This window comes from Musca autumnalis, unplaced genomic scaffold, assembly GCF_047663935.1.
Source record: "Musca autumnalis isolate F117 unplaced genomic scaffold, ASM4766393v1 scaffold_2, whole genome shotgun sequence".
NCBI classification, from domain to species: domain Eukaryota; kingdom Metazoa; phylum Arthropoda; class Insecta; order Diptera; family Muscidae; genus Musca; species Musca autumnalis.
Window position 1 is genome coordinate 866,565 of NW_027411755.1, and position 27,456 is coordinate 894,020.

The following is a 27,456-nucleotide window of genomic DNA, read 5'->3' on the forward strand; positions in this document are numbered from 1 at the left end:
TTTTTCTCGACTCCCAAGGCAAAACATTAATCAAACGTTGTATCTGTTTTCAGCTTAAGTTAGCGACCAATAATAAGTAGTCGTAAAGTCCTACCGATTGCAACGGTGTTATCAACTTTTATTTGAACTTTTCATTCATAATTTTGCGTTTTAATGTTGTTTTTGTCGTTAACTCAAAAAATGTGTTAGAGAATCCCACTACTGAACCAGAGCATGATTCGATATCGAGTTCATTCGAACCGAGTACTCAAAGTTGGGATGACAACATTTGTTATCGAGTTAAATTATCGAGTTATTGAGCATAAATTTGCGAGAAAATACTCGTAGCTAAATTGCCTATCGTAAACCAACAAAATGAAAGACTTCTTAGGCCCGTTCTTACATCTTGTCTTTAAAAGTAGGGAATAAAGTTAGCATTACCAGAGATTTATTATTACATCTGCCATTTAAAATAAATGTTACATTTTGTAAAAATATGGCTCACAACTTTACATATAAAAAAAAAAAAACAATAAAATTACGGAAATTGAGCATCAATCCTAACAATGTAAATAATGTATAAATACAATTTTGCATGGGACACAGAATATACTACTCAATTAAATTGATAAAATAAAAATATTAATTAAGGAGTTAAGTTAAAAAGAAGAAGAAAAAAAATAAATAACAGTATAAAAACACTCTGACAGAATGAAAGACTATTGTTCATGTGCGATATCTATACATTACATGTATTACTATTAGGAAGGTCTACCATAGTCGAGTGGTAACGTTTACTCCTAAAGACAAAAAAGACAAAAGGTGGTGTTTAAAATACTACATTTATTTTATTATATAGAATTACATCAATTTAAGTTTAAGGTTTCGTAAAATATGTATATGTATGTAAGAATATATCAAGAGTGAAATACATATTTAAAATGTCAAAAATTAGTCTTTACACGATAAAAATAAAAAGATATACAATATGAAAAATTGATGTTTCTTTGTCCATCTGGGCGATTTTCAATCCGTCTGCTTGTGTACATATATATATGTATGTGAAAACATATATACACATCGTATTAATTACTAAATATGCATAATAATACAGTACATACTAAAGTGATATTTAAATAAAATTACACACAACATATCGTTTGCATCATAACATCATCGAACCACACGACTCAGTTTAGCCGAACGGATAATTCTGTTGACGGTCATGTCGCGTTTACACACAATAAAATAGCGCCACAATGCATCTAGCTGCTCTTTGCCGAATTCATTGTCAATGTTTTATTTCGTACGCATTAGGCTCAATTATTTCGCTAATATATCCAGGTTTTAAACTCAGTTTCAATTGGTGTGATGTTGGAAATAAAGTGCATTTTAAACGATCAAACGAATGTCGTATCTAACGAACTCTGCAACATGCTAGCAAATGTGGTTGTTTTCGTAGACTGATGCTAGGAAACAATATGGTATGGAAGTAAACGTGAGGCCAATCTATTTTTAATTTCGCCCATAAACTATTACTGTGTAGCACACAACAAAAATTCCTTTAATATCGATCTAATATTTACTATGTATACATGGTAGCTAGATCCACTTATCGCGCTGTTTGCGACCTACCTCGCTGGCTGGTTGTCGTATTTGTTGAGGTTATTCCACTTGTTACGGTTGCATTCATGTTTTTCGAACAGCGAATGCAGATGTAATCATCGTCTGCTTTGATTTGGCTACGGTTAAGTCCGACACAGTACATGTGGAACCATTCATTACATCCACCATCGCACTGAACCCAGTCCACCTCGCGACCTGTCGGTTTGTGACAGTTTTCTGCACGACACTCCTCCTCATCATCCTCTTGCTGAACAGTTTGTGATCTTTGTGAGTTTTTCTTTTGACTTGCAGCTGCAGAACTATTGTTGGTGGTATTATTATTTCCAACCCGCTTTCTGTGTTTCTTCTGTGAACCAGGTGCAAGGCTATTCGACTGGGAGCCACCATTTGTTTGTTTTGTTGGTGTGAAGTTTTCGGAGTTTTCCTCAGACATCTTTGAGGTGGCATCGGATTTTCTGGCGGATTTTTTAGCTGACGAGTTGTTTGAGGCAGATGCTGCCGACTGTTTGCTGGGGGTGACAATTTTCTTCCGTGGAACTGGACATCCTGTGGCAGGGTCAAGTGATCGCCGCTTCTTTACCGACGCACTAGAAGTTCGCCCATTACCACTGTTACTGTTGCTGGTACTGTTGGGACTACTCTGTACAAGGAGACTGTCGTTAGAATCTTCCGCAGCGGAATTGACACTTGAAGGCGGTTTGTTTTGGCTATGATGTTGTTGTTTCAGCATAGATTGATGCTGTTCTACCAAAATAGCTGCTTCAGAATTATTGGAAGGTTGAACTGCCGACAGTACTCGCCAGAGTTCTTGCGATTCATCGAGCGATACTTCTAGTAAATCGCCTTCCATCATGAGTTCCTCTAAACTCTCGGTTTCACTGTCTGACAATAACTTCTGAAAACGAAGTTCATTATTCGAGTTGGCGGCATCATCATTTTGAAGTGATTCAGCTTCGTCTTCCTCGTCATTACTGAAATTTTCTTCGACTATGTGAAGGCGATACTCGTCATCCGAGTCAGCATTATCCGAACCATCATCTTTGGAGTTTCGCTGACTACTTCGCCTTTGTTTTCGGTCCGTTCCAGACAATTTGCCGGTTTTACGTTTTTTCTGTTTACTGCGTTGTTGTGAGCTCGATGTAATAGCTTCTATGGCAGCAATTACATCAGGACAAGCAAGGGCTTTGCGAGCTCTATCTTGCCAGTTCATGGCCCTTTCTGCTAGACACCGAAGGGCTTCATCTTCCGGCAATCGTATGGGCAGAGTTTGTAATGATACCAACAGTGGTAATATTGTTTCAAGGCGCGGTCTCTTAGAGCGTACACAGGATGGACATAACCACTTTGGACGCTGGCTATCTTCCGATTGACAAAAGACACGAGTATGGGAAGGTGGTGGCGGAACACAGTCCTCGTGAAACCAATCTCTACATAATTGACAATTAAACATTACACCTTGAAAAGATGACTTGCAAAGGCAATACTCGTCACGATTTGGTTTTTTATTCATGTTAAGTCTTCTCAGCTCTCTCATATCGCGCAATTCTTTCTCTTCCGCCGACTTGAAGGAATCAACGATTTGAGCTGGGTTCATTTCCTTCACGAAATTATCTTCGAATGGTTTCTTTAGATCACAATCGATTATGACTGCCTCTGCCCTTGGCATTAGCACTTCCAGCAATGTGTAGAACGTATTTCTTTTCAAGAAAGCTCTCTCAGTATTTTCTTTCCAGTCGTGTGCACTTTTCAGATGTCCTTGCATGCGGAGAAGTTCTTCAAGTTTTATGGGAATATTTGAACCACGAGCTACAATAGATTCGAGTGTGTGGCAATATGGAAAGTGATCGTTGGCTTGTAGCTGCTCAACAGACCGTAGCCAATCTTTTGCCTTTTTCAACCCGTCCTTTAATATACCATATGATGGGACTTGTCCTTCAATTTCAGAAGCAGTTTTAAGAAATTGTTCGATTTCAACCAGTTCATGTCGCTGTATGTTGCAATTAAAATACTTATTTGCTTGGCATTCCCAAGCTTCAATTGAGGCACCAATTTCCTGCAGCTTTCTTATCTCCTTGTCGATAATAACCTCAGTTGGTGCAATTTCAGCAGCAGCCACACTTAACAAGCCTTTTATATCATCATAGGTCAGTTTAGCACTTCCGGCACGTAGTCCTTGTGAACGTCTATACCATTTGAGTTGTCTGAGTCTCATGGCTAATTGCTGTATCTGAGGCAGCTCAATACGCAATGAATTTCCTTCGCTTATAATTGCTTCCAACTCAGATTCCTCCACAGATTCTAGGGGTACTTTTAAAATTTCCGTAGTACGCTCCAAAAAGTTCTTACCCAAAACCAGCAACTCCCGAACCGATGCACCTTCATCAATGGTGCAGCAAAGATTGTCGATTTCTTGCACAAAAAGCTCGAGCTCTTCCATAGTCAGTTTATACTGTGCCGCTTCTAAATTATTATCGGAACGAGTACGGACCTGCAATTATAGAAATAACACCACGGTTATTAGTACGAATTTATGTAATGGTGTGCACAACCATACTTACTTTATTAATACCCAACTGCTGGATAACAGTCACACACTTTTCTGCTTCCAAAACAGCAGCATTTAAACGATCGATGAGTAGGGATGATGGAAATTTCTTCACTTCGGCCTCTTTGCAGAGTTCTTGCAGCTCCTGCAGTGTTACTGAAGTCGGAGTGTTTGCATCTACAATGTCACGACATCGGGACAACCATCTTTCGAAACTTTGCGCTTTCGATTTCAATTTTTGTAACATTAAGGGCATCTCGTCCAAAGTGTAGCGATACAACAATGTGTGTTTTTCAGGCGGACAAGTACACAGGACAGTATAATGTCGTAAACAGACAATACCTTTTGTGCATTCGCATGAAACAGCAGACAGGAAACAGGTGGTATTGCACTCTTGACAATGACGCTCGTCGTCTGGAATTAGCTCAAAAGCTTTACGTTCGGCACGTGTGACTCCCCATTCTAGTAGGGACTTGCGTAATTTTTTCTCAGAATCTACCATCTCGGCCATATCTATGTAACAAGCGGTGGCTATACCGAACGTAAGTTTCGCTGGCTCCAATGCCATTTTACACACGAGCTCATCGTGAGAGAAAACACAGAATCTCCGAAGCATTGAATAATGATTTATGCATTCGCGTCCCATTTTCAGCCAATCTGCAGGCGCAAAGTTGACGGCCTCAGCAAAATTGTACCCCTGATTAAATCCGGCGTGGTAGGCGCGTGGGAACGTTATGACAAACTCTCCTGCATTCTGATCAGTACGATAGACCGGAACACGATTGTTCATTAAAATATTGGGATTCATAATAGTCACAAGCTGGTGGAGTAGATCTGGTTGAGAGGCAAATAGTTCCGGTGCTGCTTGTTTCATTGTCTCTTCGAATTGTTCAGCGCAGCTACCAGGCACTCCGTACCATGTCTTTGGCTCACCCCAATGCAAATAATTTATCGAGTAGCTCCAGTGATCCTCGTTATGCCAGCAGAATGCGGCAAAACACATTCCAACGTACATCCATGGAGCATTCATGCCGCTTATGTCTGCGTTTATATGACCCAAAATTGAATCTTCAAGTAATGGCAAATTATTCAAATTCCAACTCGACTCTGCGTATTCTTGATCACCTGGCAACAAGTAAAGTGAACTTTTAGTGGGAAATCCAGAGCCGTGATCCATTGTGTGCAGGTCTGCTCCGTACTCGACGGTGACATCTTCATCAATTGAAGATACAATCCGCCAAAATTCGCGTTCAACCAAATCAGTGGGAACCAAATGTACGGGCTTTCGAAAATAGTCCATCTTGAACTGATCGGCCATTTGTCCAAATTGTTGTAGGGTATATTCGCGTTCAGCCTGTTCGAATCCAAATGCTTCTGTTGGTTTGCTAACTTCTTCAACCACACAACGTGGACAGAGCCATTCACCTAGAAAATATATTAAAAATTCGGTGTCATCTGTACTTTTCTTAATCAATATTAATATTTGCAAGTGTAAATAGCTGACCAGATTTTAAAAGATCAGTAGTGCGATTCTCTAACTCATTTTTTGAGTTACCGATTTTTGTAGTTAACTCAAAAAATGAGTTGGAAAATCGCACTACAGCACGCCATAAATAAAAGCCTACCCACCCTATGGCAAATTTTTCTGGAACTTTCCACCCCAATATTTTGCTGCGCAGTATTGAAATACATATCGCACCTGTTCAACAAATGGGTAGTAACTCAAAATGTCCTATTTTCAGTAGAGACAAAAAACTATGAATGTTACTGTTAAAGGTACATCATATAAAGAAAGTATGCCACTACACTACAGAACTTGATTTCTTTTTATTTCGTTAAGTATTTATTTATATTTATAACCAATTCTCGAGTTACTACCATTTTGTTAAGAGAAATTCTTTGATTATCCTATAAACTATTTCGAATTTAACTTTAACGTTTAACTGAAAAAATTATTGGGCGGCATTTGATAACAGAATGAGGAAAAATTCGAAGTACATACTACTCTTTTGTTGAAAAATCGCAATGTATATGCCTGACACACATGGACGCAATTCGCGTCTCTTTGCCAACAACTAACAATTTGTGTATACCGAAGCTCAAATTGATCATCACCTCATAAAATATGTTGCAACTCATTTTATTTCTTTCAATCATAGAATGCAATTTTAAGCATTAGGGTCATGATATTTATAAGATATTGATATCTTAAAAATAATTTATAATTATGATTAAACCTTTAAGTATGATGTACTGTTGAATGTTTGGCAAGTAAATAACTACTGAAGTTTTTTTTTTTTTTTAAATAGTGAACTTCAAAACAACGCATTCTGTCGTCTCAACTTTTCAAATATGTAGTAATTTATCGTTTTAATGTTATTCGGTGTTGTTTAAATTGTCCCAAAGTTTACAATGTTGAATAAAAAAAGAGTTGTAATTACTACGGATCTGGTGAAAAAGAAAATCATTCATAATAAAACTGATAACTAGAAGCTAGACAAACCCCTATTAAATATATCGTCACCAGAAATGCCAGAAGACGTAACCCACACAAAATCAAAATTCGTTTTTGATTGAATGTGAAACCTAAGGCTAAAATACATCTTGCAAAATCGTGTTATTCTTTGATTTTTGCAGCAATTATAATGCCAGAGATGCCAGAGATAGGTTTTATTGCGCTAGTTATTCGTCATCTCTGTCTGAGACTATAATAAGTTTATTTATTTCATTATTTGCAATACAGAAGCCTTTACTACTGCAGTCGAAATCGCTTATAACGTAATCGTTTATAACGACGAAATTTAATAGTCCCAAAATTTCTGCGGCAATTTAGAGCCGACACAAAACAAATATCGCTTAGAGGTAGTTTACACTAGCTATCAATGTCATATGTGCTGAAATTTTCTATCCTTATACAGTCGCTAATGTGTGCAATATTGAGGATTTACTTTTTGCAAACACAGCAGCAAAACTGTATTGAAATTATGGATTGTTTTTATTTCGGTACATATGACATTGATAACTAGTGTAAACTACCTTATATTACGACAAATCGATTATAGCGACCAACTCCGTCTGTCCCTTGGCCGTCGATATAGGCGATTACGACTGTACATATGTTCCTGTACATATGTTCCTTTTTAATTAATTTCAATTCAATTTTCGATTTTATTTATTTATATAATATTTAAAGTATAGCTGGGGAGTCAATATTATTAAATCATGGAATTATTAGAAATTATCAGGATTAATATAATGCTATGTACTAAGTTGTTTTAATTCAATCAAGCTCGAGGTTATTAAAACAACTTGGTATATTAACATAAAAATCGAAGAAAATGCAATATTTAACAAATATAATGCTATGTAGTATACACTGTGGCACAAAATGGAGGTGAACATTTGGGGCAGAGATAAAACTCCTTTTGGGGATGTAAGACATTGGTGAGTATATTAAGAATCCCAAAGGACAGATCCGTGGTGAGTCGAACTTCCGAGTTATGGCGTGTTTAAGTTTCTGCTTAAGACCCTGTAAGGCATCTGAAATTAGCTTTATATCTTTGTTAACTGTTGTTTTAGCTTATATGAGATGACGTCGTCTGTCAAATCGAATGAGGATTATTTTCGTAGAGCATTTCGACCTTCTAACTCGCTTCCTTCAATATCCTTTTCGTCCTTTATTTTAAGAACCGCTATAAAACAAGGTGGCGTTTTTCGGCATCGGAATGTTCTGCAAAAATGTCGCTCAGAAAATTGTAGGTACGACCCTCATTGACAGCTAATCGATTTTTGAAATTTACCCTGTTTTGGCTCAGAAAGAACTATGTCATCTCATAAATAAGCTAAACAACAGTTAACAAAGATATAACGCTAATCTGTAATTTGGGATCCTTAATATACTCATACCCAAAAGGAATTATCTCTGCCCCAAAATTTCTGTTAGGTCAAAAAGGCTTATGTATTACAAATGTAAAAATAAATAAATATATTCACTTGAGGCTTAATAGAGAAGTAATTAAAATTTGATTTTAAAATTCTTATTCTTGAGAATTTAAAAGTGACTCAAGACGTCGAAAGTAGGATTTATATATGGTAGGATTATTAGTTTTCAAGAAAATTGTTGATTGCGTAATTTTAAATTTACTGTATAAATATATATAAATAATTACAAACCTTTTGGTATGCTGGAAAGTGGCGGCAACAAGCAGAAGGTATGATATGAATCATCACAGCCGTCACATAGAAGCATGGATTCCTCCACGTCACCTCGGTTGCAGATATGACAAATGTATTTCATAAGAGGATCAACAGCAGCATTAGGATCGGGAGCCTTTTTTTGCGTCGATGTCGAAATACCGTTTCCTGTGTTTGAACGACCGACTGTTGAGGCTGCGGAAGCATTGAAGCAACTCATTAAGTCCCGTTTAAAATCCTCCTTAGTTTCAGTTTTCACAGATGAGCGATTTGTTCCAAGTCCACAACTTGCACTTGAATTGGCAAAACGTTTAGAACGCCTGGCGTTATTTTCGTTAGGAGGGGCTATCTGCTGACGTGTGGGAATTTCATGAGCTTTATAATCCGTACCATCTTCCATCTTAACGTCGGCAGTAGCGGACGAAGCAGTAACAGTTTGACCCAGAACTTTTCCAGAAGTATAGACTTCAAAAGGATGAAGAATACGTTCGTAGTGTGCTTTCAATGTAGCTCCAACACTTTTGCTTGATGGGTAAGACATGCGATTAGCAACTTTGGCCCATTTTCTCTCTCTGGTCGTTTGTTCCATTCCTCCTTCCTCCTGGACCATGCGATGCAATGTGTACAGATCTAGTGCTTTTCTCTCTACCATAGGTATCTTCAGTGAAGAGCCTTGCAATTCCCAAAACTTTGCAATCTGATCGAGAAAATTTAGCTTTACTCGAGTCTTTGCCTCGAGCTCATTTAAGCGCTGAACCCTAGGAGTAAATTTTAATTTATCCACATCAACGGCGAATGGTGGAGACCACGATTCTGGTGGCAAAATTTTGGCGATACCGCATTTCTCCGCTATCGGACGTATCTTGCTAATATAAGCTAAAGGATTTTTAAATTCCTCGGGAGTAGGTCGAAAAACAGGACACTCAAGTGGTGTATCAAAGTGGAATTCCTCAGTTTTATTCATATTGAAAGTACTCGAACTGTGGGGTTGAGTGTGGTTCTTTTCCTTACGCCCTGAACTTGTAGGTTGGGGACAACTACTGTGATATTTCTTACTGGCACTCTTTTCTTCATTGTTGCTTACTGGTGCCCCTGCATTCAAGTCTGCATTTAAGCCTTGTTTCTTCTGAGCAGATTCACTACCACTTACATTGCCGCCAGTTGAAGTTCTTGCCCGAAGTCGCCTAGCCGGAGTGGTGGTGCCATTAGTACTTGCTGATACTGAAGTGGATGTAGCTGGACTGCTTGCCGTGCTGCTACTGCTACTATCAACATTGGTGGAGATTTTTGTTGACATTTTCAATGAAAGAACGTTTCAAACTGAAAGAACAAAAAGTATATAGTTTTACAATTTACCATTTTAAAGTATAAATTAATTACTTTCCAAATCTCTTAACAATACTTTTCAAATTGTATTTCAAATTCAAACATTTTTAGCCAAACAAAAGCTTTTATTTGCAAGAAAACTGTCGTAAAAGTATGCTGACTGTCAGTTTTGAAGGATGTCAGTTTTAGCATTAACAGAAAATATGAGGAACACTTAAAACTATTCCGAGTGCGTTATTTAAAACAAATTTAAATAATGTATAGTCTCGATAATCCGGACAACGCGGTAATCCGGACACTAGAATTTTTAAATTGTAGACTCTATAATCCGGTCTTCTCATATTTTTCGTACCTCAATAATACGGATATCAATATTTTTTCCTATCCTTTAGCATTAGATTCTTATTTATTTCATAGACGTTTTCGTTCTAAGCAATAGCAATTGGTGTACAAATAAGAAAAATTAAGTTTTTCAAAGTTTTCGGTCCACATTTCACCTTTTTGTCTAGTCACTGTTGACTCAGTTATACAGTCAATATGGAATTAACTATCTAAATCTGTCGAATGATTTTTCTAACGCTAAAGCATTGATGGATGACCATGATAAGCAACAATATTTTAAACATAGTGTTGGGCTAGTTCCCTTAAAAATCTGTGGTGGATGTTCGTTTCCTCTAAAGGAATTAGTTTATTAGCCTTCTGATTAGTGAGAAATTCCAAGTACAGTCGAAATCGCTTATAACGTCGGTCAAGGGACCGACCAAAATCGGACGCTATAATTTTGCCACCGTTGAAAATTTTGATTTGACGGTGGCACCCGATAGCCACAGCATATTCCACTTAATTAGCCCATTTGCTTAATGAAAGCACTCCTCGTCGCGATAACATATCAGCACAATGGCAAAATATTGCCCACTCCATGCAAACAGCCGCAAAATCCATACTTGGATACCAGGGACCTCCACCAAGGAATCCATTGTATGACCAGGAGTGTCGTGCTGGTACCGAAGAGAAAAATGCGGCATACAGGGCTAACACTACAATCGGTAGCAGCGCTTAGCGCACGAGAGAGGTGTCGGGAGAAAAGGAGAAACGTCTTTTCCGTAGGAAAAAAGAGAGAAATGGAAAGACGGGGGTGTGAAAAAATCGAGAAGTACAGGAGCCAGAATGAAGTCCGAAAGTTCTACCAAAGAGTGAAACATCAAACTGATGGCTTTGGTACAGGCACATCCTTTTGTAGAGACCAGCAAGATAATTTGGTAACTGATACAGATAGAGTGCTCAGGATATGGAAAGAACATTTCTCCCAGAAGATGGTATTGAATGTATACCGCCCAGATGAGGTAAAGAGAGCAATAAGTCGGCTGAAGAATAATAAGGCAGCAGGAGCCGATGGCTTACCAGCCAAGCTGTTCAAAACCGGAGGCGACACGCTGATAAGGTGTATTCATCAGCTAGTTAGCACCATCTGCCAGGAAGAACGAGTACCCGACGATTGGAACATGAGCATCCTGTGCCCTGTCCAAAAGAAAGCAGATAAGACTGTATGCTCTAACTATAGGGGCATTCGTCTTCTCCCTATTGCCTACAAGATAGTGTCAGGGATAATGTGCGAACGACTAAAGCCTATAGTCAATGAAATAATTGGGTCATACCAATGCGACTTTAGACCTGGCAAATCCTGAAGAAGACCCAAGAGATGCAGATCAACACTTACCACCTTTTTGTTGATTGCAAAGCAGCCTTCGACAGCTCCTACGTTCAAAGGTATTCCAAGCCATGTCTGAATTTTGTATACCTGCAGAGCTCATCCGGCTTTGTAGAATGACATTAACTTATACTCGATCGTCAGTTAAAATAGGAAAGAACCTCTCCAAAGAGGTTTCAGTCAAGGTGATGGCCTCTCGTGTGATCTTTTCAACATTCTGCTGGAAAAGGTTATACGAGATGCGAAGGTGAAAAGAAGTGGCACAATATACAAACAGCCATATGTTACTTGCTTATGCCGATGACATTGACATCATAGGTCGAACGGCAAAGGAAGTAACGGCTACCTTTGAAAAAGTCGAATGCGAATCTGCTAAAGTGGGTCTGGCGGGAAACGGCGAAAAGACAAAGTTAATGGTGTCGTCGCGCAATGGGTCCTTAGAGATCGGGCCAACTGCTGACGTTGGTTCCTATAATTTTGAGGTAGTAAGGGACTTCGTCTAACTAGGCACCGCCGTAAACACAACCAACAACATCAGTTGTGAAATACGAAGAAGAATAGTGTTGGCCAACAGATGCTACTTCGGGCTGAGTAAGCAGTTTATGAATAAAGCCACATATCGTCAAACAAAAACAACTTTACAAAACACTGATACTACCCGTGCTGATGTATGGTTCAGAAGCCTGGGTACTTGCGCAAGCAGACAAGGCAGTGCTTGGCGTGTTTGAGAGAACAATTCTTCGAAAGATCTATGGACCAATCTGCGTTGACGGTGAATATCGACGTCGTATGAACCACGAGATGTATCTGCTATACAACTACATCAGTATAGATAAACGTATCGAGATGCAACGATTGCGTTGGCTAGGCCATATCATAAGAATGAGTGATGATGAACCCGCTAAAAAGGCGTATAAATTCGGGCCGGATGGCGGTGCACGCAGAATTAGCAGGCCAAAGAATAGATGGCGCAAACAAGTGGACGAAGAGATGACAAGAAAGCGAAGCACTAAACAGTGAGAGTTGGAGATCTTTTCTTAGTTCGGCTTATGGAACAAATGTTCTGTAATGGGCCAGCTGAGTAAGTACCTGCGCGAATTGTAAACTTTTTATCGTAGGAATTGCGTTATTACTAACATGGGTTTTTATTTGATTACCTTTCAATTTGTTTTTTGGCTGGGGAGTCGCTTTTGATTCTTTAAATATTATTGTCGATCTCTGCTTTGTAAACTTTGTTAAACATAAGTTTTAATTTGTATATGAAATTAGGATAATGGTTATGGAATAATCAGCAAAAATTTTAGTATTTAATGGTAATGCAATTTTTGGACTGAAAGTCTTTTCGCATTCCAATGTATGAATTATAAATAAATAAATAAAAAATACATACTCTACATGTTTTTCTTAAATATTTGAGAGGACAGTATTTTATGCATTCGTTATTTATAGATTTCTAGTTTATTATATACATTTCTATTGATTTTGCTTCAAAAAGTAAGTAAATTTAAAAATATCGTTTAAATAAATTAGTTCGTGCCAATAGTCGGAAACTATTACCCAGTTGTCGGCACTTCACAACGTATGTACTGCAGATCATGACTAATTTAGCTTAAAACCGCTTAAAACTCATGTTTTATTGAAACTATGTTCTATTTATTAGCTTTTAACATATTTGTTTAACATTTTTTATAGTTTTTAGCTTCAGGCAAACTTTACAATTTATTGTCCCAAAAGTCGGCATCAGCAAAAATTGCACAATTACAAATATTTTTAAAAAAATATTTTTCTAAATTGTTCTTTTAATCCCAGTTGTTCAATAAATAGCAATTATCTACTATGACATAGTTATTTAACTAGTTACTCATTGATCATAGTTACTTTACACCCAAAAATGGTACACAAAATAGCCTATAGCCTGCTTTTGTCACTAGAAATGGGCTTCCCTGCCTATCATGTCAATTTACTAGTTACAGGTAATATAATATATTGTCTTTTTAATAGACATCCCATGGACCGTGTAATCGACAATGTTCCTCTCTTCCAATCTTTTTCAACAATATTTATATTTTTTAACATCATTTTGTTTATTCATAATTAAAAAACGTATTTTGATACGGTTGTAGTGCAAAAAATTTAAGATGCAAAACAAGAACGTGTTACGAGCTAAATCATAGAAAAGAAGAATAACACTGTGCAACAAAATGGAGCTCGAGGTCTGGGGGGTGGAAGCCCTTGATGAGTATATACAGAACCCCAAAGGGCAGATCCGCCGTGAGTCGAACTTTTGAGTTATGGCGTGATGAATTTTTCACTGGAGTCCCCATAAGCCATCAGAAATTTGCGTTATATCTTTGTTCGCTGTTGCTTTAGCATATTTTTGATATGACATGCCTTCAGTCAAATCTAATGAGAATCTTTTTCGTAGAACATTTCGACCTTGTAACTCGCTTCCTTCCGTGTGCTTTTCGTCCTTTATTTCAAGAGCCGTAATAAAACTAGCACAAGATAACATTTTTCAGCTTCGAAATGTTCTGCAAAAATGTCGCTCAGAAAATTTTAGGTACGGCTCTAATTGACAACTAATCGATATTGTCGCGTTTTCATAGTCCTTTTTGACATGATTATTTTCGTATTTTGTTTTCTTAATTTTTAGTTATTTGAGTTCAAATTCAAAAATTGCCGACTACTGGGACATGCCGACATTAGGAGCACTTATCCTATAGGCACGAACTAATTTATTTAAAATTTTATAATTTTGTATGTAAAATTAATTGGAATGTAAACAAAAAATTCAAAAACCTTTGACAAACCTAAAAAAGACATTTTAAATGAATTCCGAATGTTAACAAAATCTTTGTTATTTAATTTTTTAAAAGTAATACGGATTAATATATGAATATATTTCTGTCTAAACTACATTTCTTTACTAACCCCCAGTTTTTGTAAAAAATTTTATTCTTCTCACACGAATTGTCAAATTTTGTGGATCGATTTATTCGCTTTAGCGCAAATGTAGAGCGCTGATTTTTAAATGAGGAATCCTTAACGATATATGGAACGGGTATACGAAAAATTAGATGTGTATGTCATCTGGGGGCTGAGCTATGAATGCCTAAATTATTACGAATATAGACGAACGAACAAAAATAAGTTACAACAAGTAAGAAAAGCGTTAAGTTCGGTCGGGCCGAACTTTTTATACCCTCCACCACAAATTTCAGCCATTTCGGTGGATTAATGTGGCCACAACCTTCAAAATACCGAAATTCGGAAGGTACCGTTCTATGGGGGCTATATGATGGCGTGGACCTATACCTACAAATTTCTGGGGGAAATTTTTATACGCCTAAAGAAGACTAAATACCAAATTTCAGCCATCTCGGTGTGATAATGAGGCTAAAACGTTCAAAATATCGAAAATCGGGAGATATTGTATTATTGGGGCTATATCAACACGTGGACCTATATAAACATTTTATGGTAGAAATGTTTCTTAGCCTCTGGAAACACAAAATACAAAGTTACAACCGATTCTTTGGTCAAATGGGTCTAATACAATCAAAATATATTAAAATGACGCGTGCTTTATAAGGGGCCTTATATGGGGGCTATACCAAAACGTGGACCTATATAGCCCAACTTTGGTAGGAATGTTTTCTGGCCTCTGGAGACACAAAATACCAAATTACAACCAATTCTGTGGTCAAATGGGTCTAATACATTCAAAATATATTAAATGACGCGTACTTTATATGGGGCCTTATATGGGGGCTATACCAAAACGTGGACCTATATAACCCAACTTTGGTAGGAATATTTCTTGGCCTCTGGAGACACAAAGTACCAAATTACAACCAATTCGGTGGTAAAATGGGCCAAATATCTTAAAAATTCCTTAAAACGACGAGCCGTCACGCGTCATTTTGTATGGGGGCTATAAGAAAGCTTGGACCTACATAGCCCGCTTTCAATACCAAAAGTCCTACGTAAATATAACATATTTTCTCAAAATTTCATCAACCTAAGTCAATCCGTTCGGACGCTAGAGTGATTTCCACAGACGGACAGACGGACGGACATAGCTATATCGATGTAGAATTGCACGCTGATCAAGAATATATATACTTTGTGGGGTCTACAATGATTATTTCGAGTAGTTACAAACGTAGTGACAAACTTAATATACCCCCATCCTATGGTGGAGGGTATAAAAACTGGGGGTAAAATACAACTGGAAAATTGTGCCGACTATTACTAAATTCACATTTTCTTAAAGTTTTATAAGAAAATAATTCAAAATTTCTTTATATCATAGGAAAGTAAACAAAATTTCGAATTTCAAATAAGCTATAGTTCATAGTAATTGCACAAATTTACTCGAAATGACGAAGGATTGTAGTTAGAAAAATCCTTAATGTGCCGACTATTAGTGCACTTATCCTAAATGTATGATTTTTTTCGTATTTTTTAATGTAGATATGGATCATGTGTATTTATTTATTATCCTAGTGTAATATAGAAGCCTTCCTGGCAAAACAATATTATATTACATAGCATAGATAAACTTGAGTAATATGTTAATATATATATTAAACTAAAAAAAACCTAACATATTTACTCCCCTGCCATAAGATAAAAAAAATTGTATAAGCAGCAACTAAAGCAGAAACTCATGAAAATCGTATCCGTTTTCAATTATTATAACAACTCTCAACTAGAGCATTTACAAAAACAATAGACATATTCGCAAGATTATGAATTGTAGATAGGTAATTCTAGTCAGAATAGTAATCCAAGAGCTTTAATCGGAAAAAGTTATTAGTATGGGAAAAAATGCGCAAGTAAAACATTACAATAGCGGGAAACTCTAACGATAAAAGATCTTTCATATCAGGAACAGTTTATTTTTGGCACAGTAATTTGCTTATTCCTATCCGACCGTGTAAAAGTAAAACTTTCACGCAATGGGACTGGAATACCCCTCCTGACAATATTATAGAATAAAAACAGATTGCGATAACTAACAAAATTCCTTAAAGAACACCCTAAAAATCTCGAAACGAACTCAGAGATAAGATACAGGATTTGGGGCATCAGTAAAGCATTCGCTATTCTAAATTTTATTTTGAAAGGCAAGTAAATATTCAAAGAGTATTTTTCGCAATATAAAATAAACTTTTCCAAGGACAGATTGAAAGTGCTGCATATAATTCAATTGGTTATCAATAACAACGCCTATGACCTTATGAGAACTCACGATATCAACACGAGAATTACAAATTTTTACATCGAAATCAGGTAAAATGGTTCCAGTACATCCGAACAATATTACACTGGATTTAGTAGGGTTTATCAAAAATGAACTCCTGTTCGACCACGCAGCGACCTTGTCAAGATTGTAATTTATATTGGGTTCCAAAACATCAACATAGCCAATTTAAGCACTAAACAGAAGAAGAAAGTCATCAGCAAACAGAAATGGACTGCAGAAATGCGAATCAATGGTATTAGGAAGGTCGTTCACATTGAGCAAGAGCAATAAAGGTCCCAAAACCGAACCTTGTGGTATTCCGGATCTCAAATTAAGAGCATTTGAAACTTTACCATTTACATCAACGAATTGACTCTTACCACTAAGGTACGATAAAATCAGTCGACATGCTGATGTAGAAAACTACGGCCTTACGGCGATGATACGACCTTAAAAGAGGCCGCTAGCAACACAACACCAATTTTGTTGTGCATTTTCAATTGTGCTAAAAAGTTAAACTCTGAAGTAATAAATGGTCATGGCTCAATAACATTTTATTAAAAGTTAGCTGACAATATTGTTGAAGCTTTTTAAGATTATTTTCATATTTTGTTACAATAATTTTTAGTTATTGGCGTTCAAATGCAAACAAAGCCGACTACTGGTACATGCCGAACTTAGGAGCACTCACCCTACGACGAATTCAATTTTCATAAATTGTGTTAAATATTCGGGTATGTTCTGGGACACACTTCGCTTATTGTTCGAGTACTTTATGGACGGACTAGTGGGTACTTTTCTTTTTTCAATACCCTAATGGACTTTAGCCCCAAGAAATTCGCAAAAATAGGAATAAATGGGGTGAAAAAAATGATTTAAGCGTGATGTGAGAGGTGAAGTGTGTCTCAGAACATACCCGATTATCTTTTTGCTTTATTTGTCCATTGAAGATGTCACCGAAACAAATAACAGTCCAATTTAAGGACGAATTATTATTTTTCCGAAATTCGATTGTTAGGTATATACAGTTTAATTAAGCTGAGTAAACTGGTGGCCACGGACATAAATTATAATGTACAATTTCTCATATTTCGTATGTTTTGCAAAATTTTGAAATGCTATTTGCCACGAATCAGTAAGTAACTAGACATATTTATTACGTCATTATATTCGTGCCTATATATTTTTTGATGAGTATGTATGCTTTTTTTATCTACTATCAATTTTCCTTACTTCAGGACTACATGCAGTTTTTCGTCTGTTAGCCCTAATTGTATTTAAAACTACATGTAATACAAGTAGTATACATAATGCAAATTTATTTTTTATGTCGATTTTTTCCAAAAATGAAAACAATTATAATTTTTAGAGCCTTAATTGAAATCCTACTTTCACTTGATTGTTTAAAACTCAGTATTTTTATAAAGCGATGCGGCAAACTTTGCGAATCATCCATTTTCACAATTTTGTTCACAATTCATGTCAATCTCTGAACAAAAAACTATAAACTCCGCACTCAACATAAACCACCAAACCAAATGAGCGTATGCAAGACGTTCAAAGAGGGTAAATATCGATTAATTGTAATGTTAACCATACAATGGCAACACTTTTTGTTATTTATCCGAACAACCCCCCACTGTGTTCAAATAAAAGCTACAGAGATAAAATGTTAACGGAGATCCGCGTCCGAAAGGGAGTACCCTCAAAGGGTTTCCAGTCCTAGTTTTTTGGGATCAAATCCAACCATCAATAATGTAATATACAAAACAAAACCACTTACACGCTGTTAGTTACATATAAAGCCCAACTCTAATCAAAATAATACACACGCAATTACTCACACAGCCACTAATACACCAAAGACAAATACGAACACATTCAATCACCATCATAATTCACCTCTTGTATACGGACCTACATATGTACAAGTTTATACATAGTACATACAAACAAGCACACACATCTATATATTTAACATTCGTGTATGTTTTCTCTATTCACAATATTTAATTAGTTCCGAACTATGAATATCCAACCAGTCGCAATTGCCTAATGAAATAATACAAATTTCACTTACCCGTGATCGGTGATGCTTTTCTTTATCCTGTGAATATTTGAACCAGGTTTTCTCATTAAATCAAAAAATATATTGTCTGTTTTGTTGTTTTTGTTCATTCACAAAATTCTGAGTACAGTATGTTTTGCATAATATATCTGTATATTGTTTGGACAAAAGACATTTTACTTTTATGTGGTGGGCACAAAACAATTAAACGTGGAGCATGTATCCATCCATCCATTTACCACAATTCATTCACAACACAATATCGAGTTCAGTAACTTTTTTCAGAGAACGCAGAAAAAAATTTTTCACTTCACCTTAAAGTGTGCTTTTCACAAAGTTCGCTTGGTTTATTTTCACTTATTTGTGGCATATAATATGGTCCCAAAAAGAAGATGGCCTTTACACACAAATCATATTTACAGGTATCTAAATTTTTGTTTTTAATTTTTCCTTGTACTTAGAGGTGGCCATTGCAAAATTTTCTTCTCGTTATAGAAACAAGGGAAGGAATATATTGTGCGTAAACAACTTTTACAATTACTAATCCTGTTTTGGCCCAAATGTCTTTCCAGACGGTAAAATTTCTGCCACAGCTAACAGCTTTTCAAAGATTTCGAAATCGTCTCACTAGAAATCATATACGTTAAATAAACTGCTTATAAATATTTCACTTCTAAATGCAGACGTTGCTTCACTTTTATGGTTATATATTCTCCAGATAGGTTTAATTTTTGTGCAAAGCAAATTGCAAAGATTTCAGATTTCACACGACGTACTTCTTCTGTGACTTTCGTGAATATGTGTGTGTTGTGTGATAAATACTGCGCCGACACACATTTTGTACGCCGTTGAAGTCTTGATTAAGTTGGCAATTCATCAACCTAAAAACGTTGGTAAACCTAACCCTGCAATTCATCCCCCGTTTACACATGCAAGTGACAGTTCGAAAAATACCTATGAGTACACACACTGCGTCTTTTGATGCTTGCATCACAATTTTCGTACTTGTAGGCATGGTAGAACAAGAAAAGGTAGCAGCAATACCCAGCTGACTGAACTGGGTTGAGTGTTAGTGTCAAATTCCATACGACATTTTATGTATTTATTTCTATGTTCGATGTATATTAGGGATAAATATTTATGAAGAACAAATTTATTCATCAGAAAAAAAAAACTATTTCCCATAAAGACGGCTTCATATCATTGACATGTAACCTCCTCCAGGTCCGAACGACATGCCGCACACTAAAACACCGCTTATAGAGGCGGAACAATATTTGCTAATATGTGTGGTATTTTGTTAAACTTTAAAAGAATAAAGCCCTAATAAACATGTGCTTTTTTGTTTTCAAAAGCAAATGATTGAAACAGCTTCTCTTTTTTCAATGAATTACCAGCGACCCGAAACATTTTTGCAAGTATTCTACTTTTTGCGAGAAATTATGCATTTAGTGGAATGATATGGAAACATTCAAATTGAAAATCTAACGAGTTTTCATTCATGTTTTCCAAAATATTCAATCAAATGTGAAAAATTATTAGTTTTTAAATTCCAATAATTTATAGACATGTCCTTGTTTTGTTTACATTTACGTTGACACTAAGGTTTACAAACAAAAACAAATTTCAATGTGGTTGTTGTTGAGTTGTATTTGTTGTAGTATTAACTTTACCTTGTATTTGTTCTACCATGACTTGTAGGGTTGCATTTTTTCGTTATATTAGTTTCGTTCCAGAACTAAAAAGGTTTTACACATTTAACACATTTTGCACATTTCCCCCAAAATGCGTTCCCGTACACCAAAAAATTTGTTCACTTCTCTGTGAACAAAAATGGCGCTGAATAGTTTTCTCTTTAGAAACTTTTTACACGAAAAATTTGGACCTAATGTTGTTATTGGAAATTCGTTCCTTTTCTGCTAAACCTAAATAACGACGGGACGTGCAAAAATATTTCACCTTTCTACCACAACAACGCTCTCTGAGCGTCTGTATTACCCAAATACGTTGAGTACAAAATCACATTTAAAACACCAAATCCGCCATTAAAACTGATTTAAATGTTTTCATTCGTAAAATAAATAATTTCCCTTTGCAATTAATTGGATTTCAGTAGTGGGATTCTGTAACTCATTTTTGCTGTTACCGACAAAAATCAGTAAAATTAAATCGCAAAATTACCCAGCAAAAAAGTTTGGAAGTAGTGCAATGCAGAGTTATGATTTCAATACATCTTTCGATGCAGTCCACACGGAGTTATGAAAATGCACTGCGCTCGATACATTTTGGAAGCATTCGCTTAATGATCCCCAGCCCAGTAAGCCAATTTTTTGATCCCTACAGTCGCAGTCTTTTTTCTGAACACAAGAAAGAGTGTTAAAATTCTAAGAATTTGTTTTATAAAAAATAAAGAAATGCAAACTAAAGTTTGTAATTTACGAGACGCAAATAATTTTTGAAGTGGGATTTTAGTTTTTTGGAAATCTGAACTGAAGTAGGAGGAAGAATGAAAAACCATTTGGATGATGAAGCAATATCAATTTCGATGTCATAAAAATCAGAGTAGAGGAAGTAAATTTAGTTACGATCAAATTTAATGGAGAGTTTTTATAATTTGTGTTAATGTAATAAAGTTAACAGCCAGTTTCTGTATGTCGAAAGAAAAACGCCCAAACTTTAGTTTTCGAAATAGTTTTACCTTTGCTTTTGCTTCAAAACAAAAAACTAATTTGAAAAACACAAGAGTTTGGATGTGTTTCTTTCGCACACTTTCTTCTTTCGACATACAGAAACAGGCTGTAATATTCTTGTTTTACACGAATAAGCAATGTATTTTATTTATTTTGAGATATTTGCAATGGCTTGCATTTTATAACATCTTTAGACTGCATTTAAATTCAATTCAAAACACTACATCAAAGGTTGTGATTTTGATCGAAAATGGAGTGCATCCTAGCTGTGTGCCGTGGAAGCAAAATGGAGTGCATCCTAGCTGCGCGCTCTCTTGTAAAATTCATAGGTGAATTCATAGGAAAAGATGTACTCCAGCGGCAATTGTTCTAATGATTTAACTGCATCCGCGGATGCAAACTTTTTGCTGGGTATCACTAAAAATATAAAGAAAAGTTGGCATCACTGTTAGTGTCGGTAGAGGCTAGCGACTACTTTTTATTCATCCCATGGTACAATAAGAAAGGTAGATGCCTCAGCCCAGCTGATCGAATAGCCCGTTTAGACTATACCCTTATACGTTGATTAAGCCCATTATCTCGATTTAAGCGTTTAATCCACCCAAATCCAGCCTGATTTACCATACAAAATTATATCAACTTAAAACTTGGATTTGTTTTAAATCAAATGTTAAATCGAAATATTGTAATATACAACACTGATTTTTGCTCCTAAAAATGCAACTATTGCAGTCTGTACCAACATTGGCAACTATGTTCATGTGTCGTTTATTTACTAGGGTTATGACTTTTTGACCTTTTTTCTCAAAAATGATTTCCTGTAGCGAGAGTGAATGAACATTTGCATATTAAAAATTTGATCCAAAATTGTATTCCTGTTGCTCGAATAAGTGACTTTTTGCCTATTAATGACTAAAATAATTTTTATTCCATTTAAATATTGAAAAAGGTCCCGCATATTAAATTTATGTGATACATGGAATATGTATGATATAAAATGATATATATATTGTTACGGAATTAGATTTAACTAATCTCCGTGTAGACGTTGTTTTATTCCCCGATACGATTTGTACCAAATAAAGCAGGGTTCGTTTTAGATTACGTTTCTACAATGCTTTATTTACTTTATTACACTTATTCAGAACCGACTTTAATTACAAAGCACACAGCAAGTCTCTAGTTAGCACGCAGCTCTTATTTAACCGATCTGTTCAGTTCAACGCTTAAAACACAACTAACTCGTCATTGCCAGTTCCCCTGTATTTATATCCCAAAGTGTCCCTGTTCGAGAGTCCTCTAGAAAATGTCTGGCAACTCCTCGAATATGTACAACGAACACACAGACGCACATTCGCACTAATGGGTACTTTACACGATATGTTTTTTGCATATGAGTTGTCACTTCTCCCATACAAAATGTATATGCAAAGTGACAACTCATATGTAAAAAACATATCGTGTAAAGTACCCATAAGCGAACAACCAGACTCACATACATGGGGGATGATCAATGACGTAATTACAACAACAAATAAATGCAAGAAAAGAAGTAACAAACTAAACGATAATTACATGATTTTGGCAAAACAAACAAAAGAACATTAACAAAAGGTAATGTAACGACTAGAATGATGAAGAGAGTTCTACATGGTAGTTGTTGTTGCTTAAATAAAATAACTGCGTAATAAAACGTTATATGCTGTTTATATTAGAGCTTTTTGGGAGGTTAACCTTCATTAACAGGATTTGTTTGACGTATATGTAATGGAATTGACACTTTAAACCCAGTGGGTTTGTTAAATCCGGTTATATATAAACGTACTATTACGTTACAATTCAAATTTTTAAAATAACGGAAATTAAACTAAATTAACTTAAACCTATCAGTTACATTCGTAACAATATATATATATATATATATATATATATATATATATATATATATATATATATATTGTTACGGAATTAGATTTAACTAATCTCCGTGTAGACGTTGTTTTATTCCCCGATACGATTTGTACCAAATAAAACAGGGTTCGTTTTAGATTACGTTTCTACAATGCTGTATTTACTTTATTACACTTATTCAGAACCGACTTCAATTACTAAGCACACAGCAAGTCTCTAGTTAGCACGCAGCTCTTATTTAACCGATTTGTTCACTTCAACGCTTAAAACACAACTACTCCGTCATTGCCATTTCCCCGGTATTTATACCCCAAAGTCTCCCTGTTCTAGAGTCCTCCAGAACACATATGGCAACATCTCGAATCTGTGCAGCGAACACACAGACGCACATTCGCACTAAAGGGCTGTTTACACCATCTATCAATGTCATATGAGCTGTCATTTCTTTCACCCATTCGACATTCTCTATGTTTGTCAAAATTGACGTCATCCATATAACTTTCAATTTGTGCATTCATACCTACAAGTTTTATTTTCGTATGACATAACCTATAAATATAAAAACATCTTTTTTTGTCATTGTTTACATTTATTGTTGAGTTGCAAATGTGCGCAAATTTTAATTTTGGTTAAAGGAAAATGAATATCTAGCATGTTTGTTGTGGTAGAATAGGTTTTTGAGGTTATAGAGGCATTTATGTTTTTTCCACAAAGCAATCATTTCCAAGACTGCTTCTTTCGACCAATCGATCTGAAAATTACATTACAAACACTCTTTCTTTACTTTTCTAAATATTTAAATCTACATAACTTTCCATTTTCTTTTTAAAAGATTTTGTTCTTCTTTTTTTTTTTGAGAATGCCAGAAAACAGCTGATAAATGTATGTTTACATACAAGAATGCCGTATCAAATAGAGCGCTCCCTAAATGAAAAATTTACATATGAGTTGCCAAATCATTTTGATAGATGAAAATTTTCATAGTGGTCACACTTTGTGTACAACATTCGCAGGTAGAAAATTTGACATCTCACACGACATTGATAGATGGTGTAAACAACCCTTAAGCGAACAACCATACTCACATACATACATGGGGGAATACAATTGGACGACAAGCACAGTAATGACGTAACTACAACAACAAACAAGTGCAATAAAGAAGTAACAAACTAAACAATAATTACATGATTGTGGCAAAACAAAACAAAAGCACATTAATGAAAGGTAAAGAACATCTAGAATAATGAAGATAATTCTACATGATAATTGTTGTTGCTTAAATAAAGTAACTGCGTAATAAAACTTTACGTTACAATTCAAATTTTTAAATTAACGGAAATTAAACTAAATTAACTTAAACCTATCAGTTACATTCGTAACAATATATATATATATGTAATAATAGGACGATAAAATTGGTGAGAAACAAAAGCTTATGTCATTCTGGATATGTCGTGTGGCTTTAACGATTGTTTTGAGTTATTTATGTGCTTAAAGTGAGTCCAAAATTTTTTTCCAAAAAGCTCATCCATAAAAATTAAAAAGATTTTTGTGTGTGAGCTTTTTTCTATCGAATCACCTTGTAATTAAGATTTTATCTAATCTTATGCAAAAGCTCATCAAAATATGACACATGGATGTGAGGTTGTAAAAAAGTCATAACCCTATTATTTACATTTTTCAAATAACTGTAAACACAAACAAAAACAAACAGAAGCGGAAAAATAGAAAAAATATTAAATAAAAATAAAAATGAATGTAGCTTTAATTTAATATAAATTGTAAACAACATATTTAATAGCAATTTGTCAGATTATTTTTTGCAGTATTCCATTCCATTTTTAATTTTCAAGCAATTCTTTTTGCAAATTCGCGTATGTATACGTAAACAAAGATCAGCTGGCATTTTATATAAGCTGTGTTCCAGAACTAAAAAGTTTTTAAAATTTTTACGACTTTTACACATTTTACTCGAAAAAGCGTTCCCGTACACAAAAAAGTTGTAAAATGTTCACTTCTCTTTGAACAAAAATGACGCTGAATGGCTCTCTCTTTAGAAACTTTTTACACGACAAATTTGAGCGAGCAAAAATTAGAGTTGTACAATCTAGTTCATTTGAAAGATCTAGTTCAATAGCTCAGCTCTTTAAACTGAACTAGGTCAGTAATCTAGTTCATAGTTCACTGTCCAGTTCAATCATTCGTTCACCGGCTCTTAATCGGTCGTTTGATGAAAACGCATACATACACCAAATACAAACAAACAAAAGACTAATATAATTTAACTACTCCATAACAAAAATATTACATTTACATAGTTTTATTGCATTCTTAAAGAAAGATTAATTAAATTTAGAAAAAAAAAACATCCTTCATTTAGGTGGCTGGCAAAAAATCTTATGTTGTGTGTGTAGAAATTGTCATTGCGAAAAAGCTTCGTGCGTGTGTGTTTCTTTTTATGTTTTCCCTTTTTTCTATCCAAAAAGCCAGATTCATTAGGTAGTCGATTCAACATATTTGCTGTGTTCCAGAACCTGCAAGAAGCTACTATTTTTTACTACGATAAATTTTTTCCCTATATGTTATCGGAAAAAATAGTAAAAATTAGTAGATTCTTGCAGTACTGGAACAGACCAATGGTTATATGTGATGTTTCTATGTTTTTGTAGAAATCTTTTCCATTTACTTTGATCCAAAACATAAACAAACTGATCACATTACGAAGGCATCCCTTAACATAGACGACGCCGTCACTTTATGTCTTTATTTATTTATTTATTTATTTATTTATTTATTTGTTTCACTCCTGCACAACAAGACAAGAGTCTTATAAATGACAGTACAGGATTATAAATACAGACACATATCCTTATTTATGTAATGAAGTGATTAACAAAAAAAAAAAAAAAAAAATGAACGACATGTTGAACTACATTGTGAATCGTTCGTTAAACGTACGGTCACCGACTGATTATAGTTCAGTAAACTATTGAACTATAATGAACTATATAGACTGATCTAGTTCATACGCTCTTTTCAATGAATCGTTCAATTGAACTAGTTCGTTCATGAACTATACAACTCTAGCAAAAATGTGCAACATGTTTGCCGGCTTCCGATTGGCTGACACGCCGACTTTGACATTTGTTCCAGTTTTTTTTGACGTTTCTGCCATTTTTCCGTTCCCGTACATTTTGGAAAAATGTGTGCGTTGAACTCATTTTTGACGGTTCTCTTTTCTGCACATTTTAGCATTAAAAAAGTACTGGAACGGAGCTATAGTGGTGTTTTGCATTTATAGCCCATTTGGATATGACTTCATTAGCCGGATTTAGCATATTATCAGGTTTTATTTGCTAAATCCAGCCAAAATCTACCAGATTTCGCATACAAAAATCGTATTGAGTGGATTTGTTTTAAATCTGGCATAAATCCTCGTATACAACTCTGTTGCAAGCTGACACAAGAAACAAGGTAGATGCATCGGTGAATTGCTGCACTGTACGGCAATGGTGAGCAAAATAGGAAAAGAGAAAATTTAAGAGAGGATTAATATTTTATTTTTCTTATTTGTTCATTACATATTTAGACATTTTTAAGCACTAATTTTACCTAAAATCGTGCTACAAATCGGGCATACATGTAGGGTTGAATTTCTATCGTTTTTTCGAACCTGTTCTACCTTCCTTATTGTACCATGTATTACGCTGAAAATGAAAAATCGTGGCACAATTACCAGGTAGATGCATCAGTAGGGTTTTGGGTTTTCCCGGTTTTTATCATTCCCGGGAAACGGGAATCATAAAATCGCCATTCCCGGGAATCCGGGATTTCCCGGGAAATTTTGAAATACGAGAGAGGATCAATATTTCCGTGATTTTTGATATGAAATACAATATTTTCAAAGCTTAAAAATGGATGACACGTTTCGCTCTATCGATTAAAAACGGAAAAATATGGAGAAATGCACCATGTTGCCCGGATTTTGCCCACACTGATCATTATTACCATTATTCAAAGCTAAAGAATTCACACTAGGGAAAGACCTCAAAAATCGTATGTTTTATTCTTATGCTTAAGAATGCTTAAAACAAGTAAAAAAGTATCAGTCAGCTGTGCAGACTGAGATATACCCTCAGCCTCGTACCTGAAGAG

The 27,456-nt window shown here is 35.4% G+C and overlaps 1 protein-coding gene across 4 annotated transcripts; it reads right to left on the reverse strand.

The window, feature by feature from the left end:
* Nucleotides 1-802: 802 nt before the first annotated feature.
* Nucleotides 803-19,555, reverse strand: Kdm5 (Lysine demethylase 5). Of its 4 annotated transcripts, none has more exons than XM_073966512.1 (5): nucleotides 19,474-19,505; nucleotides 18,710-19,324; nucleotides 8,324-9,664; nucleotides 4,164-5,575; nucleotides 803-4,093 (listed from the first exon to the last, which is right to left on the reverse strand). In XM_073966512.1, exons 3-5 carry the CDS (start codon nucleotides 9,639-9,641, stop codon nucleotides 1,592-1,594), a joined length of 5,232 nt encoding a protein of 1,743 aa, XP_073822613.1. In that variant the 5' UTR covers nucleotides 9,642-9,664; nucleotides 18,710-19,324; nucleotides 19,474-19,505; the 3' UTR covers nucleotides 803-1,591. The 4 variants fall into 4 exon arrangements, with proteins under 4 accessions (XP_073822613.1, XP_073822614.1, XP_073822612.1 ...); XM_073966513.1 differs by having other exon boundaries at nucleotides 18,710-18,846; nucleotides 19,233-19,503; XM_073966511.1 differs by having other exon boundaries at nucleotides 18,710-19,555.
* Nucleotides 19,556-27,456: the final 7,901 nt, after the last annotated feature.

What these genes read in the sequence shown, in the direction of transcription:
- Kdm5 (XM_073966511.1), bottom strand. Translation starts at nt 9,641, where the DNA reads ATGTCAACAAAAATCTCCACCAATGTTGATAGTAGCAGTAGCAGCACG. An exon ending in ACTTTCCAGCATACCAAAAG is followed by an intron (nt 5,576 to 8,323) that starts GTTTGTAATTAT and finishes TATATTTTCTAG; the next exon opens with GTGAATGGCTCTGTCCACGT. An exon ending in AGCAGTTGGGTATTAATAAA is followed by an intron (nt 4,094 to 4,163) that starts GTAAGTATGGTT and finishes CTATAATTGCAG; the next exon opens with GTCCGTACTCGTTCCGATAA.